At 38.4% G+C, this 12,777-nt stretch overlaps 1 protein-coding gene across 1 annotated transcript in view; it reads right to left on the bottom strand.

Moving 5' to 3' along the window:
* syt14a (synaptotagmin XIVa) overlaps window positions 1-8,407 on the bottom strand; it is a 182,403-nt gene extending 173,996 nt beyond the window's left edge. The window contains exon 1 of the mRNA XM_079640299.1: window positions 8,376-8,407. Within this exon, the coding sequence (XP_079496425.1) occupies window positions 8,376-8,388 (13 nt within the window). The 5' untranslated portion in view covers window positions 8,389-8,407. The remainder of the gene's footprint in view (window positions 1-8,375) is intronic.
* Between the last annotated feature and the right edge of the window lie 4,370 nt (window positions 8,408-12,777).

Genomic DNA, 12,777 nt, shown 5'->3' with positions numbered 1-12,777 from the left:
CGTCTGAAGTTTACTAGAGAGCATTTAGATGATCCAGAAGAGCATTGGGAGAATGTCATATGGTCAGATGAAACCAAAATATAACTTTTTGGTAAAAACTCAACTAGACGTGTTTGGAGGAGAAAGAATGCTGAGTTGCATCCAAAGAACACCATACCTACTGTGAAACATGGGGGTGGAAACATCATGCTTTGGGGCTGTTTTTCTGCAAAGGGACCAGGACGACTGATCCGTGTAAAGGAAAGAATGAATGGGGCCATGTATTGTGAGATTTTGAGTGACAACCTCCTTCCATCAGCAAGGGCATTGAAGATGAAACGTGGCTGGGTCTTTCAGCATGACAATGATCCCAAACACACCGCCCGGGCAACGAAGGAGTGGCTTAGTAAGAAGCATTTTCAAGGTCCTGGAGTGGCCTAGAACTTGCACAATTGGTGGCTGACTAAATACTTTTTTGCCCCACTGTATATATATATATATACAGTGGGGCAAAAAAGTATTTACTAAATATGACTAAATAATAAATGACAGCCACCAATTGTGCAAGTTCTCCCACTTAAAAAGATGAGAGGCCTGTAATTTTCATCCTAGGTATACCTCAACTATGAGAGACAAAATGAGAAAAAAAAAAAAATCCAGAAAATCACATTTTGTCTGATTTTTAAAGAATTTATTTGCAAATTATGGTGGAAAATAAGTATTTGGTCAATAACAAAAGTTCATCTCAATACTTTGTTATATACCCTTTGTTGGCAATGACAGAGGTCAAACGTTTTCTGTAAGTCTTCACAAGGTTTTCACACACTGTTGCTGGTATTTTGGCCCATTCCTCCATGCAGATCTCCTCTAGAGCAGTGATGTTTCGGGGCTGTCGCTGGGCAACACGGACTTTCAACTCTCTCCAAAGATTTTCTATGGGGTTGAGATCTGGAGACTGGCTAGGACACTGCAGGACCTTGAAATGCTTCTTACGAAGCCACTCCTTTGTTGCCCGAGCGGTGTGTTTGGGATCATTGTCATGCTGAAAGACCCAGCCACGTTTCATCTTCAATGCCCTTGCTGATGGAAGGAGGTTGTCACTCAAAATCTCACGATACATGGCCCCATTCATTCTTTCCTTTACACGGATCAGTCGTCCTGGTCCCTTTGCAGAAAAACAGCCCCAAAGCATGATGTTTCCACCCCCATGTTTCACAGTAGGTATGGTGTTCTTTGGATGCAACTCAGAATTCTTTCACTTCCAAACACGTCTAGTTGAGTTTTTACCAAAACATTCTATTTTGGTTTCATCTGACCATATGACATTCTCCCAATCCTCTTCTGGATCATCTAAATGCTCTCTAGCAAACTTCAGACGGGCCTGGACATGTACTGGCTTAAGCAGGGGGACATGTCTGGCACTGCAGGATGTGAGTCCCTGGCGGCGTAGTGTGTTACTGATGGTAGCCTTTGTTACTTTGGTCCCAGCTCTCTGCAGGTCATTGACTAGGTCCCCCCGTGTGGTTCTGGGATCTTTGCTCACCGTTCTTGTGATCATTTTGACCCCACGGGGTGAGATCTTGCGTGGAGCCCCAGATCGAGGGAGATTATCAGTGGTCTTGTATGTCTTCCATTTTCTAATAATTGCTCCCACAGTTGATTTCTTCACACCAAGCTGCTTACCTATTGCAGATTCAGTCTTCCCAGCCTGGTGCAGGTCTACAATTTTGTTTCTGGAGTCCTTTGACAGCTCTTTGGTCTTGGCCATAGTGGAGTTTGGAGTGTGACTGTTTGAGGTTGTGGACAGGTGTCTTTTATACTGATAACGAGTTCAAACAGGTGCCATTAATACAGTTAACAAGTGGAGGACAGAGGAGGCTCTTAAGAATAAGTTACAGGTCTGTGAGAGCCAGATATCTTGTTTGTTTGGAGGTGACCAAATACTTATTTTTCCACCATAATTTGCAAATAAATTCTTTAAAAATCAGACAATGTGATTTTCTGGATTTTTTTTCTTCTCATTTTGTCTCTCATAGTTGAGGTATACCTAGTATGAAAATTACAGGCCTCTCTCATCTTTTTAAGTGGGAGAACTTGCAGAATTGGTGGCTGACTTAATACTTTTTTGCCCCACTGTATATTTAAGCAATAGCTCACGACAGGCCGTGGTATATGCTCATTATATCACAGCTAAGGGGCGTGGTCGACAACCCCCTTAGCTGTGATATAATGAGCATATATCACGGCCTGAAGTGAGCTATTGCTTTTATAAAACGGTTACCAAGTATGGCAATATGAAAGAAAAATACACACTCTAATTTAAATAGTTTTTATTAGTAAATAATGATGTTCAAAATAAAATAGTTCCTCCGTTGCCTTCTGCACAAAACATAGTGCGAGTGGTTGCTTTGCAACAACACTAACAGCTAGCGAACATATTAGACAGAGAGCGTTGATCGATTATTTGGCTATTTATTTACATTAATGTGTATGTTGCTGTTTATTGTGCACCCACTGAAAAACTGTCCAGCATCAGTCGCATGGCTTACTTGGTCACTTGTATAGGTCGAGGTTGTTCTAGGCTGTTGCTTGGCGTGGCGAGAATATTGCTCCACTTTCTCGAGACTTTCCCCGAGATTGGGCTTCCAGTAGCTCTGGAGAGAGCTTTCGCACCTGTGGCCACTAACGGTCATAATTTCTCTGCTTTGTTTCAAGACCCGCATCAGAAAGCTTTTGAATGGTGGTACTTTTCCAGTTGGTCTACCTGCTCTTCACGGAGCTCTGCATGTCGTCGTTAGGTGCTTTTTTTTCTGGAGATAGGCACTGCTCAATCCACTCCTCCATAGTAAGACCCCCCCCGGAGGTCGAAGTTAATCTTAAATGTTTCCATTTTATGCTTTGTAAGTTTGTTTCGTAACGGAAGAAATTTAAATTTATTTATAAAACTGACAAGTCAAATCAAGCAATCTGATTGGTCGATAGCGTTTTTGCAGACCTCTTTGATTACAGATTTGAAAACATTGTTGCTTGCTTTAAAAGTGGCACAATTCACTATGTTAAACCTTCAAAAGTATCTAGATATCCCTGCCCTAATGCCTAAGGAACTGCACACTGAATATGTTTTGCCATTTGATGTCTATGTCTGGACTGCTGCGTCAAAAAGGAGGGCTTCTGCCCCGTTACTTCTCCGCTGCTTTCTTGTTCCAGTATGAAAAGCAAACTGCAGGCAGTTTGCTTTTCAGCCCAACGGTATACTGTTTTTCTCAGACGCGGAGGGATACTGACTTGTTGTGAAAAGTAATTTACAATTCTACCCGTGGTATACGCTCAGTATATCACGGCTAAGAACCAATCAGATTGCTTGATTTGACTTGTCCGTTTTATAAATATATTTAAAGTTGGATTTAGCTCTAGCAGAGCCACCGGAGGATAAAGGACATGGGGCTTCGACCTTGTCCTTTGCTGTTATTTCCACACGTTTTCTATCACATCTCATGTGATGTGGGTCTGCCATCGATCCGTCTACCCATGGTCTCAGGGTCTGACACGCCATAAAGTCCTGCCGAGATAACATTTGTACAGAGTATCCTCCATCTTCTGAAACAAATTAGAATGTTTTTCTTTGTTTTATTGTCCATCGCAGTACTTACAGATACAGTGCTTTTACCTCATATTTCCCACATTCTGACAATTTTTCGACATTTTCTGCATAAAAAATATTACTTTTTTCATATTTTTCAACATACTATATTCAGATTTTTTCCACTGCATGTTTTTTTTATATATTTTCAACTTTTTGTATATTTGACATACTTTACGTTGACTTTTTTCCAATATTTTAAGACACTTTACTTTGAATTTTTTCAAGACATTTTCTACATACTATGACTTTTTCATGATATTTTCTACATATTTAGACCCTCCAGAAAAACGCGGGGGAAAATCCTTGATTATGCGGGCTAAATTCCTTGATTATGCGGGCTAAAATCCTTGATTATGCGATTAAACATGCGGGGGTTTTATGTGATTTTATGCGGTGAAATTGCGGGAAGTTGCGAAATATGCGGAAAGTTGCAAAATATGCGGAGAAAAAGAATAACAATTTTTTTAAATATTGGGCTGTCTTATTTATTCTCTCTCACACACAACCTGCCACTAACGTTAAACCCCTTTACTATTCAATTAAACACATTCAATGTTTATTTATTGTAAAAGCAATTGGGCTATTTTAATCACACACACACACACACACACTTCTCCGCCTCATTCTGTTTTCATTTACTCGTTCGTTATCTGCAGCTTCAATCTTGTAGGCTACTCACCTCGTTTCTTGTAGCCCTCGAAAGGGTTTTGGAGGTTGATGCCTTGGTTAACGTGAGTTGTTTGGCTTTCTTGTCCGCAGCAGCAGAAAGCATTTTCGAATGTTTGAATGAATCAAAGTGGGTCGTCACCGTCGATTTTCTCTTATGCTCCAACACAAAGTTGCACGGGGTGCAGAATAGTTTCCCCCCACTTTTTGCCCGGTCTTTAGTAGAAATGTTCGTCGGTAAATGAGATGGATTAGATTTTTTCATCTTGGTGTTTTCTCTATCGTGTGAGCTCCACACGTTCACTCTATACAGTGTTGTTTACATTCTGTGATGCGCGAGCTGATGACGTCACGTCAAGACGAGTTAACATTTTTTTTTCTCAACTTTGTGTGGAAAAATGCGAGGATTATGCGGCCTTTTGATAAATATGCGGCCTTTTAAAAATCTGCGCCATTTTGCTGATTATGCGGTAAATTCTGCAATCGCAGAATCGCGTTTTTCTGGAGGGTCTACATATTATCCCATGAATATTTGTATATTTGCTACAAACTGTACTTTTTCATATTTCCATGGTTCATGAGCCATTTGAACAAACATTCATGTAGCTTTATGAAGTCCCTCATCGATCTTTTCAGAGAGACCCTGCTGTGTAATCCAATGATGAAGGTTTAGGAGTTCTCATTGATTCAGTATTTAAGACACGCTGATCCTTTTAGGACGATGCTTCAGAACCAAAACACAACCCGCATTAGGAAAATAAACCTACTGGATCACACGACTGAATGTCAGTTAATACTCTACCAAAGCCTCTCTGCTGCCGTCTGAGACAATTTGACCCCGCAGCCAACAAGACTACTTTACACCTAAACCTTCACTATTTTTATTGTTGTTGTTTTTTAAATGTGTATGTCCTGTAATTGCATTGTTGAGGAACTTGTGACCATAGTTTTTCATTCATTACATACCACACCTTAGTTGTGTTTAGGAAACGACAAAGCACCTTTGAATTGTAAAATTGAATAGAATAGAAAGCCGTTTAAACATGAGCCTTGAGGCCTCAAGAAAGCATAAATGTGTCGCACTGGAGGCTAAATCTACTGCAGGAGGAAAGAGGTTGCAACATGTAAGAGAAATCATTTAAATGTAATGCAATGCTAAAAATAGCATTTCACATGATTATTTATTGATTTTAACTTGAAAGCGCTACTTTGGGAAACAGCAATGTCAATTTTTTCTCACTATTTCTTTTCACATACACTCAATTTGTAATGAAAATAATTGTTGGGTTGCAGCTGCATTCTGTTTTTCAATGTACATCGTTTTTAAATATTTTAAAAGATAACGTTTTCCTTTCTGTATATTAGGGCAGCAACATTTAGAACAAAATCAGTGTGATTACTTTGACTGGTATTATGATTGCAATATTTTTTTTAAACACCATTCAAATAATCATTGAGAAGTACAGCAAAAGGCTCATGGTGTGATTTTCAAGAAGGATTTGTAACAAACAAGGACTTTTTAAAATATGTTCACATATTTTGCCTTTACCAAATACTGCGATTTGAATATTGCTCTAGTGCATAGGTTATCTCATTTGCATTCATTTTTACAACCCTATTGTTCATGCATTTCAACTTTGTATGAGCTGAAAGGTTGCACTGTAGATAAAAGCCCTTTTCAACAACATAATAACTCAAACAATTATTCGTGCAGCCACAAAAAAGACATCATAACACCTGAATTCATCATTCTCTCCAAGATGTCAGGCAGAAAGTGGCTCCTGCTTTGTATAGACAGAAAGCGCCTCACAACAGCTGCAGTGTAAATCTCAGCACACAGCGAGCTCTGGTGAAATATTGCTGACATAATGATGGCCTTAAGGAAATAGCACTTTGCTGACTAACACAGAGGTAAGTGGGCAGGGGAGAACCAGCACCTCACCTGATGAGCAGGAGGTATGGTGAATGTTACTTGATTGCATTTATAGAGCTCTTCTTCAGTCTTTGCGAGCCCTCAAAGCGCTTTACATTCACAAGTCGGCGTTAACCCATTCACAATCTATACTATGACTTTTTGCATGATATTTTCAATTTCGACATCATGAACTGAGACTTTTTTCAGATTTGTTGACAATACTGTATACTATGATTTCTTCAAAAAAATGTAAACATGCTATATGATATATGTCCATCAGGAGCAATGTGTTGTTTAGCATCGTTAGCTCAAACACACATCATCTGGTTGACAGCAGGGACTGTGGATCCCACCACCCACTTTGTACCACCTGCTGAGTCACAACGGCCCCTCACACAGACCCTGCTGGAGATGAGGCATGCTGACATTTAGTAATGCAGAGGTAAAGAGCAACTAATATTGGGAATATACGAGATGCTTCTGTTCAGCTTTTGATATGGCCTCTTCCATAACATGTAGGGAAAAACACTCAATTATGGGATAAAATAGCCAAAAATAGCTCAAATACAAATTGAAAAGATTCACAACGACTCTCTTGAATAGTAAATGGTCAAAATGTCAGCGAAGAAAGCTTGTAAATAGCTCACTTGAGTCCCTGCTGCGGTGGATGCAGGTTCAACTTGAGCATGTGGACTCATCCCCTCTGTCTCGATCCCCTCTGACCTAAAAAAGGTTCAACTGGCCCAAAACACTGATACATAAAAAAAAGAAATGCATTGACTGGAATCCTTTGATTACTTCTATAACAGAAGAATGACATCACTATGAAACACTTGCGGTTCTATTGGCTAGCGCTCCAACACATTGTACGTGATAGAGATGTCCCAACACTTAGCCTAAGCGGTTGACCAATCACAACAGAGTCTGCCAGCTAACCAATCAGAGCAGACTGGGCTCTGGTTTCAGACAGAGGGTGAAAAGAGGTGCTGCATCACAGGCAGTATGTGAAAAATAAAGAGCTTTCTGAACATTAAAGCATGGAGACATGTCACAGGAGAGTTGTATTCCATAAGAAAACGTTGTAATTTTATTTTGCATATCTCTCTGTCCTCTATTCTCTTGTCACCGTTTCACTGCCAAATAGAATAAAAAAATATATGAAGGCTTAAAAGTCACCTGTTAAACTCTTTCAGCTTTTACCGTAAAGCCTAATTTTAGTTAAAAAGAAAACTAGTGAAGTTTAATCATGTTCAATCGTATAATCACAAAGAGATTCTCGGATATATGTGTTACTTTATACTTAATTAACAAATATTCACTTTATATAACCTCAATAAGTGGATGATCTATCCCAAAACACAGCTTTGTATCTATATTCTGAAATAACAAATGTTTTACTCCCACTCTCTATCATAATAAACCAGGTCATTGAGCTGTGATGTCCTCTTTCCAGTGACATTTAAAAACGGTATCCCTCAGAGGAGAGCATTATGATATTTAAACTGATTAAATACACACAAAGCTGCTTACAACCTGCAAAGTTATATAAGCAAAGTAGAAAGGTGTAACATCTGTAAAAACTGTTAACTGTGCTGCCGAAAAAAGAGAGGATGATACAGACAGGAAATGCTCTATTAAACAGCAGATTTTTCATATTCAAAATCTGAATGAGAGCTTTCCAAAGCATGCTATCCTGGGCTAACACCTGATGTGCTAATAGGCTAATGATAGCCTACCTCAAACCCCATTAGTGTGAGGTGTTCCCTGTTTTACCCAAGTTGTAAAGTACCAGCATGCAGCAAGGCTTCATAACGAACAGCAGACTTCGATAAAAAAGAAATGACAGCCAGAGTTTTGTTAATTAAGAGTATAAATACAACCAGCAAATATATAATATAACAGCGTTTCTGTTTAACTGAACGGTGTGCAGTTGAAACACCGGAGCTTTCCCTTCAGCACTAACGTTACAAACACCGGCTCCAAGATTCTACTCTCACACACAGCACAGGGAAATAAACGCGTAACATAAATATAACAACTTTCCCTGCTTCCAGCTACAACAAGCACTGTTCTACTGGAATCAGGTTTGGTTTTAAAGATTCAGCTTTTGCGTGTGTTAGTTCCAGCTGAAGTTAATTAGGAAGAAATGAGAGCGGTTATTGGCCTACTTACCATCCATCGCCATGATGTTCTGTTTGGGCTTCCACCAGAGCGGGCGGTGAAGAAGGGGGAGCGGTCCACTACACAGCGGAGGGAGGGGGGTTCGTACTGTGGTACGGTCCACGAGACACCGAGGAGAAAACGGTACAAATATGATTCATACATTTTAGCTAAAAAAACATGCTGCAAAACAGAGTACAGGTTTTGTATCACTCGTTAACAGATTGTCAAAGCAAATGACTATTATATGGTGGGATAAATGATCAACTCATGCAGTTTAATAATATAGTTAAGCCAACCCAAAAGTACATTTTGTTCAGCTACATACAGTGCAAATAGCCTTCGAGCTAATAGCTAATTCAACAGAGAGATTCTAATGAAACTCAATGATGGAAATGTGCTTAATAAATATAAAATGTTTGTTAATTTGGCTTAGATGATGAGGCAAAGTTATTAAAATGCTTAAATGGTTCTTGCATTACAATCTTTCCCTGAGCTAATATGCCTATAGGCCTACATTGCTCATATATTGTCATGTTGTAGCTTAGCTGACCCATATAAACAATTCTGACATCTTAGAATTACTTGGCATCTTCCTTAAACCAACTTTATCCACATTTCTATATTTTATAGTTCAATAATTTTGACCCTAAAGTTAATTTAGTTTAGCTAAGATCTATTATAGCTAGCTGTTTATAGTTTCTAATAGGCTATTATAATAGCTGATGAGCAAGATGCTAATGAAACTGGAAATGTAAATTATATTATTTAATTGGAAGGTTATTTTAAGTTGGCTAAATTAGGATACATTATTGTGATGTATGCTATTCACTATGGTTTCCTCATCTTGTGTTTAAGCATTTCCTTCAAATGACTATCTTTATTCATATTCTTTATATGGGCCCTAATAATGTTGGCTTTGTTAGTTTAGCTAACTCCAAAGTCATTGGCTGTATTAGACGCTCAAATCAAATAAAACTCTAATTCAATTCACAAATTATGCTATCTAGATTGATAAAAATGTAGCTTTGTCATGATAAAATAATTAAGGAAAGCGTTGCTAAATGATTGAACTTTATTTATGCTGCAACAGCCTAATAATGTGGCTTAGTTTACCTAAACTTGGGGGGGCAGTGGCTCAGTCTGTGGGGACTTGGCCTTGGGACTAAAGGATTGCCGGTTCACATCCTGTTCGGACCAAATACTGTAAACCACGGAGTGGACTAGTTGCTGGAGAGGTGCCAGTTCACCTCCTTGGCCCTGCCGAGGTTCCCTTGAGCAAGGCATCAACCCCCAACTGCTCCCTGCCGCTGCACCAACTGGTTGCCCCCTGCCTTTCCAGAATGCATGCGCATGTGTTCACCTATGAGTCTTTGTACTGTCTTGTATGACAAAAATGCCTGTGCACCTATATACTGTGTGTGGGTGTACAAAACTAAGTGGAAACTGAATTTTAATAAAAGTTAATATTCTTCTTCTTCTTCTAAAACAAGTTGTGTGATAGTATCTAGGCTTCTACAGTGAATACGAGGGCATTCATGTCTCATTATCTTTATCTTGCCTCAAGAAAAATAACATTTAATAAGTTAATGTTCAAAACCTTTCTGAAGCTTAATTTAGTCTCTTTTTTATATGTACTTTAGGGAAATGTTCAGCTCTCTTCGGCAGTGGTTGTCAGTCCTGCTTTATGAGAGCCAGTTCCTTTAATTTACCACTTATTGCTGATGCCAGAAAAGAACATCAGGGCTCTTTGATTCCAGAGAACAGACCTCCGCTCTGAACATCAACAATAAGTGTGTGTCAGTGCCTCACAACAATGGCTTCATACAGGGAGAAATTAATCATCACAGACCTTTTCTGGAAGTCGCTGAAAGCATTCTGGGAGTCAGAAGAAGTCAATAAAATATGTAGTCCTACGGCAAAAGCAAAAATTGCAGCCGATCATCACCATGTACTGTAACTCCTGAAGTGCTCTCATATATGTGACGGTGATCTGCTCCCCTGCAGCGTGCATCTTAAAGGTCAGGCATTAAATACAGCTTGGGAATTAAATATTCATAGAACAGGCATCTGTAATAATGAGAATATCTGCTCGATATTCACATTGTTGTTTTCAGTAGCAGCTGTGCTTTCACGAGAGATAGATATAGTAATACACCAAGGCATTTGCAAAAGCTTTCTGATACATCCATTCCTACAAGCTGCAGTACAACCCAATGTGTTGGCTCTAATTTAAAAAGCTCATTGCAAACTCTGCGGAATGTGTTTTACCTTTGCTCTGCCTGAACCAGCCTTAATGATACTCAAAGACACTTTATAACCTTGACGTGTGATTCTGTAATTACTCCATTGCCTTCAGTGCCTTGTATTTATTCTAATCGGAATGTAATCGCTCTGCTGCAGTCCCCCATTTCCTGTTGAGGTTCATTAAACCTTCACTAATCAAACTTTAATCAAGCTAATGCTGCTAATGCTATCTCTGTCATTCAGAAAGACACTGCTTGTGTTCATCACTGCATTCTGTGATTGTTAACCCAATTCTAAAGTGAAATTGCAAAATCTATTTCATGTTGAGGTTCACTCCTGTGCTTTCATCAGGTTGCCATGGATACAAATAGCAGCAGCTGAGCTTTACCTTGTGATTTCCTGTCAAAAAACGGAAAGGATTTTAGGCGATCGAAGCACTCTCTGTACCCTCACTCTATTTTAGAATCCATATTTCCAAAGATTGTGTACTTTGTAATACACTGGCATTGAGAATACATATCAGAAAAGCACTGTTATATCATTGTAATCCTCCATCCTCCATTCACTCACACAAAAGTCTAATACTTGCGTGGTCATCATGCCTTACATTAATGGACATCATGAGAACAACATGTTATTCCTTTTTTGTCTTAATAATGTGAGCCATGTTCATGCTCAGCGTTCACATTTCTGCACAGCCCTCAACTTTAAAACATTTAGTTTGCCATATATTGTCATATATTCATTGTCCTAAGTCTTTTAGTTTTTTAGCTTTTAAGGTTCTTTGTATATTTTAGTGTAAAATGTGTCTTTATTATTTTGTTATGCTAAATAGTTTCTTAAATATGCTTATAATTATTATCCTTTATATTTTTGACCTTTTATTGTTATTTATTTTTCTTAAATTCCTTGTATGTGTAAACGTAACTGGCAATAAACTTGATTCTGATTCTGATATCATTTTTATCATTCTTTTATGCTATTTATACACGTTATTTAAGAATAAAATATTTTTGTTTTATTACATTTATCTTACACCCGCAGTAGTAATTAATAAACAATGACATAGTTGTTAAGATATCCAGCAGCTGAATATAAAGTAATTAAAATGAGCTGCACCTCCATCAGGATGAATATCTTCTAATATGAGAGCAGCACATGATAACAAAGGTCCTACGTAGCTGTGTAGGTAACCGGATGTATGATTACCTAGAAGAGTGTCAGGACTGTTTTAGGCATATGATAGCTATGTGATTAACATGATGATTCAGTCTCTATGGAGATATACATATGACAAGCATGTTTATTGCTTACGCAGGTCTTAGCTAATCTGAACTAAGGCCAGAATACTGCTTTAAACCTGTGTTCTGCATCTTGTTGACTGTAACTCACTCTCTTGTATATAACCATCTGAAGGACACTGTTCTGGGAACTATTTGTCCCACGCAGCCCTGTGTGTGATGACTACTTCCATTCCTGCAAGGATAATAAATACATGTATCCTGATATTGAAGACGAAGCCGGTGACGAGTGATATTTTTCTAACAGATGAACACATGAATGCATCGATAACCATAATCAAGTCATTTAATACATGCTGTATATATCTGAAATGAGCCATTACGCTTAATGACTACTTCTTATTTTGATACTTACATTTGATGATTACCTGCAACAGAGTACATTTACAACTTACATACAATCTGAGTATTTCTTCCAATACCGCCTCTGAGATATTTTTGTATTAATTGTTTTTAGTGGTTTGAAAAGGTCAAACAGTATTTCACAAGATTGAGGTAAATATTAGAGATAAGTCTGAATAGAAACCACATTCATCTGACGACCACTTGACAGTTTGTGTAGCCTCGACCTATGGAAATGAACTTCCTCAAATAAAAACATACATTGGATTTTACACCCTCAGACACACTAGCATGTAGCCAACATCTGCATTGGCTTGTTCACTTACAAGTTCAATTACAAAAGAGAGAGAACACATTATCAAACCATTTTATAGTAATGTGTTATGTAATGTTTTGCGTTTTCAAATGTGTGTTTCTATGTTCATGTTTCAGCAGCACAAGCAGGGTTTCCCTACAGTATGTTTATCCAAGATGTATTTGGAAACAAGTTTTAAAAAACTATAAGAGTGACTTTTATCCAGATG

Source organism: Notothenia rossii (genome assembly GCF_949606895.1).
Source record: "Notothenia rossii genome assembly, chromosome: 7".
NCBI lineage: Eukaryota > Metazoa > Chordata > Actinopteri > Perciformes > Nototheniidae > Notothenia > Notothenia rossii.
Note: the sequence above shows the minus strand (reverse complement) of the source record. Positions and strands in the feature narration are given on the sequence as shown.